General features: G+C 33.3%; 1 protein-coding gene across 1 annotated transcript; it reads right to left on the bottom strand.

Moving 5' to 3' along the window:
- Window positions 1-3,725: 3,725 nt before the first annotated feature.
- Window positions 3,726-4,713, bottom strand: LOC148622474 (complement C1q tumor necrosis factor-related protein 3-like). Its single transcript, XM_088574048.1, has 2 exons — window positions 4,377-4,713; window positions 3,726-4,175 (listed from the first exon to the last, which is right to left on the bottom strand). The coding sequence occupies exons 1-2, from the start codon at window positions 4,603-4,605 to the stop codon at window positions 3,742-3,744; spliced, it is 663 nt and encodes a 220-aa protein (XP_088430174.1). The 5' UTR covers window positions 4,606-4,713; the 3' UTR covers window positions 3,726-3,741.
- Window positions 4,714-5,291: the final 578 nt, after the last annotated feature.

Below are 5,291 nucleotides of genomic sequence, written 5' to 3' on the forward strand. Positions count from 1 at the left end.
GTAATATAATTTATATAAATGACATAATAGATGCAAATGGATGCATATCTCAAGAAATCATTTTAAGCAAATTGAAAAACAAATCTAACTGGATAGCAGAAATTCAAACTTTGAAAAAAGCCATACCTTTCGAATGGAAACAATCTTTATCATCAGAAAATTCTGTAAAGAGTGTGGTTCATTTTAAAAGATTTCAAATTTGTTGGAAAAATATAGATATAAATGTAAAAAATATTTCGAACAAGATATTGTATGAATCATTTATAGTTAAAAAATTTGAATCCTCTATTGGAGTAAGCAAATGGTTAAGAATTTTTGATATAAAAGACGTGTTTTTTATGCCAAACATTTATAATTTTATTTTTGGTTATTTACAAGAAAACAAATTGAAGATGTTTCGATGGAAACTTCTACAATTCATAATTCCTAACAGAAAACTATTATGTAAGTGGAAAATAACTCAAAATATTCAGTGCAATTTCTCTTATTATCTTCACTACTTTATATCCTGTTCGTGCTTAGATAATTTTTGGACAAAAATACAAGAAATTCTTCGTGTATGTAACATGAATTTTGAGATTACTTTAAAACATCTTGTTTTGAGATATAAAATATTTGATGAAACATATTTTTGGTTAAATCTCTTATTAACTATAATAGGTTTTTCTATTTATAAAGCATACTATGTATCTGAACATAGAACCAAACATGTTAATACTTTTGATATCTTTGTTAAAGAATTGAAGACTACAATTAACTCAGTTAATAGTAATTCAAAATTAATATTCATCAAAAATTATGTATTAAACAACTATTAGAAGTGATATTGTATGTTAAGTTGAATGTATTTATGTATTAGTAAATTTATGTTTGAAATATTTTATTTTGACACTTTTTACTTCCCTGGGTAACTAGTGATTATGAACAGGGAGCGTCAGAAGGTGCTTGGACTTCTGACGTAAACTGTGACAAGCTTTATTGATAATAAAGAATATTATTTGTTGTTAAAAAAAAAATTAAGCGTTACGACTTGCAAATCTCAATGTAAACAGACCGAAATAGATCGATAAATATTACTAATCAAGTCCAAAATTAAGGTAATATCACTTAGGTAATATCACTTTCCATGACTAATATGACAATCGTAATCGAAATAAATGCATGAGGGGCTTACCAATTTGTAACAATAAAGCATTTACAATGCATAGATCTTGGTTCATTGTGTTTTTGGTACTACATAAATGGGGGTTTGACCCGGAAGTGATTAGTGAGACCATATAAAACACTTAATTTGGATTATCTCCCTTTAGGGTCCTCCACCAGTAATTATATTCCATCGTGTACATCTACATATGATACCTAACCTTCCCATCGAATTTTACTTAAATCCCATGAGCGATTTAGGAGAAGTTGCGCTTATAAGGTTTTACCATATAAAACCCGTAATTTGGATTAGTCCTTCGATTGTAATTATATTCCTTCATGCACTTCTTCATATTATACCTAACCTTCCCACTAAATTTCATCAAAAAATTAAAAATACTAGTTACTTTCGACAATTATCAATAAATATAAGCGAACCAAAAAAGGACACTTGCACAAGTACATGTATTTAATACAGATTTTCCCGTCCTTTTTTTGTTCGCTTATATTTATTGAGCGGGTCATTGGGCACTGGACTTAGTGCAGGCGGTGTTGCCATAGATGTCACAGCGAGTTCGAGTCTCGCGGAGGGAACGACCAAATTTGACAGTTCTAACATCGTTGTGAACTTTTTAGACCCTTCTAAAAGTTTACGTTATCTTGATCCGATGGAGCAGTGTAGCGAATAGAGTCGTCACATTCTGAGACGTTGTATATTATTGATTTGTTGTGACATGCATCATTAATTTGATCCTCTATCCTACATAATAATACCTAGATAAACTGTCCCGTACCACCATCGTGTACTAAGTTACAGCCCTAGATTAATCCTACGAGGAGGAATGACCCGGCCAGCGAATGCTTTATTTTTGTATAATCCAGCTGGCCGAGTGGTCTAGGGCGTTGGACTTCGTGCAGGCGGTGTTGCCATAGATGTCACAGCGGTACGAGTTCGAATCCCGCGGAGGGAACGACTAACATCGTTGGGAATTTTTTTAGGCCTTTCTATATATATCTCGGAAACTGAGATCAAAGGATCAGGCTAAATAATGTTCCTTCCATTCCATCAGATCAGCTATAAAAAACAGCAGCATAAGAGTGAAGGAATTAAGTAAGAATTACTTAGTCCTTTTTATATACACAAAATGGAATGTGTTAAAATGAAATCTACTTGTACAAACAAAATACAAGCCGCCGAAAAAGTTAATTTAGTCCTTTAAATACTGTGCGACACGTCACTCTTGTTCGTTTTCGGTTATGCCAACGGGTCTAAAAAGTTTATGATTAGCAGCGTCCAGCAAGATGACAATCAATTTATATGTATATCCGAGCGAATGTCAGTCGCAGATATGGCCAAACTTTCTTCATAAAATGAATGAAGTTTAGACATAGGTCAGGCGTATAGTTTCGTGCAGATGTGACGAATACTAAGGAGTACAAAGGAGGAACTGAAGATCACTTTGTGGTATATCGATGATACAATTGAAAATAAATCAACTCCTCAGAGGCCAACTCCTCGTTTCAATCAGTCTTAAAAAGACGATAGAAGACACTGGGGCATTTGTTACATGTCACAATACCAATTCTTTTGTCTACTGAGGCCATCGGGGAGTTTTCTGCATACCTTGGGCCTACGCAAAAATAAATCATCGAAAGGGAAAATGAATAACAAATGTCTACTTTTTTCTGTATCGAACGTGTATGTTCAGTTTAAAAGTTTGTTTTAATATCAAAATTCAAAATTTCAAACGATTTCAAAAGTTCTCAAATTTTGATACTTAGTCGAGTTATTTTCAAGTTTTAAAGTAACCATTTATATACCATACTAAAATATTTCATCAATGCTTAAAACCACAATTAATCATATTTTGATTGGCGTTAGGGCTATAAATTCACGTCAATTAGTTTCCTACTACCAACACGGAACTCAGTTTTAAAAGACATTTAAGATATGGGTGAACAATTTCGCGTGTACCGCGTGTACCAACTATCGGCCCGCTTCAATAGTCTTCTTCGAAAGCAAATTGCATAAATAATTCATGTAATGGCCCATTATACTGTATACAGGATGAAGGTGTGTTTCGCCAGGTCTTTAGAAATTAAATAACCAATCCAATCGAAAGTGAATCGTGGACAGTGATGACTACAGTGAAGTAACACATCGTTTGCACCTAGCAATCGTGAGAACAAATATAAATATCAATACAAAGAAATAAGTCAAATTTTGAAAGTTAAATTTTGGCATTTCAACCCCTTTTTTAATATGATGAGGACATTCTTTATATCATTTGTCGTTTCTATGAATTTCATTTATCATATTTTTTGTACGTGTATGTGTTATAATATTTTTGTGCTTGTGTTGTTTTTTTTTAGGAAGAGTTCCAGTTAATTGTGTTGTGTGACTTGGTCTTGGTCTGTTCTGCTTGTTCCAAACTTCTTGTCTAAGGAATGCCTTTCGCTTAATCCTCCCGTATACATTAGTATAGTATAGATTTTAAATCATGATTTTCAATACAAAATAACATTCTTTTAGATATTAGAATAGGTTTACTTGGTTTGAGTTAAGGAAACAATAATAAAAATCGCATTGATTGATCTTTATTCTGATATTAGAAACCCCGAGAAAGAAGAAAAGCCGTATCCAAAAACACGGACATTACCATTATTTACTGACGGAACAGCAGACAATATTCGTACCCAAACTTCATCTCCAAGTTCGAGATATAGAGTCGTAGATTGTGTACCAGAATTCCATGTCGTTGAGTCTCCGGAATATGTTCTGACCGTTCCAACACCGTTCTTTACTATTTCAGTCTCCATGTCTTCTGTCACATGACTCAGAATAACAACATTAAAATAATATAAACCTGCAATAGGAGCTCGGAAAATCCCGGAAATAGAATCGAAACCGTTACCATCATTAGTGATTAAATTTTGGAATTTAACTGTATCCTGTAAACTCAGGTTTTCGTTGTGCTGAACCATTGATGCAGTAAAGCCAATGTGGTGGGTTGAATGGGCTGATCTTATACCTGAAGTGTATGAAACATCCCATTTTTCAAGTTATGTAACCAAAATGTGGGCATCACACAGATACGAACATAAGTTTTATCAATCCAATAATACTAACATGAAGAAAACTCTTTTGTTACAATATTTTTATGCGGGTTTTTATGGTATTTTGTTTTCTAGGCGAATTCTTATTTTTATCATACCAATTATGGATTACTAACCTTCTTCGTGACTAGATCGTCCTGATCTGTCACGGAATGTCTGAACAAGTTCCTTAGCGTCACTTTTCAATCGTCTTAATTCAGTTTGGAATATTTCATTTTCTGCATTGTACCACAAAAGAAGTCTTTCAACATCAGTCAGATCTGTACTTTGATTTTGTTGGAGTTGTATTGAACCAAAACACTGTCGGAAAATTGATAGTATACAGAACCATAGAATACACGACATCTTGACTACGGTACAATCTTATCTTAGTAAAAGGCAAGTGATTCCGGTGTAGACTTATCTAGAGGACTAAGAAATGAAGTAGGAAGGATAACCTATAGTCTTATGTACTTTTACGAGAGCTTAAAAAGTGACTGATATATTAGTTTGTGTCTTATTTTTATAGAAAGATTATTTTTAGCATCAGTCACGCGGTGTCTAAGTGAAGGAAATAATTGGCTCAATCAAGTTTTAAATTATATATATTACAAGTGTCGACACAGACTGTAATTATCTGAGGGGCAAGTATGGACGCAGACTGGCATTGCCCAAAGAGCAAATATAAACATACATACGTTTTGTCTTGAAGAGTAACTAATGGAACCAAGATTCTAGAGGAAATCAAAGGAATGTAATCCAGGGACAAAGACCAGACAAGGAAAACAGACAGACACAACAATGAACATAAAGTAACTAAAAAATACATACAAAGTAACAAAAATAAATGAAAAACTCGGACTCCACTTTGAACTGGAAGCATAGCCCAGGTGCACCGGTAGGGTGAACGTGTTTGCATCGTCCAGAAAACTCCATTTATTGAACTCAATAATTGAATTATGCACATGTTTATAAATATATATTAACATGTGTTCCTAAATATCTACTGATATCAATAAATGGGGAACAAATTCTACAATGACTTGCCACAA

This window comes from Perna viridis, chromosome 3 (genome assembly GCF_037379345.1).
Source record: "Perna viridis isolate PV_CMFRI_1.1 ecotype Kerala chromosome 3, ASM3737934v1, whole genome shotgun sequence".
Classification (NCBI taxonomy): domain Eukaryota; kingdom Metazoa; phylum Mollusca; class Bivalvia; order Mytilida; family Mytilidae; genus Perna; species Perna viridis.

Excerpts from the sequence above, each read along its gene's own strand:
- LOC148622474 (XM_088574048.1), bottom strand. The coding sequence starts at position 4,605 with ATGTCGTGTATTCTATGGTTCTGTATACTATCAATTTTCCGACAGTGT. Across the intron at positions 4,176-4,376 it reads ACGATCTAGTCACGAAGAAG|GTATAAGATCAGCCCATTCA; the intron begins GTTAGTAATCCA and ends CATACACTTCAG.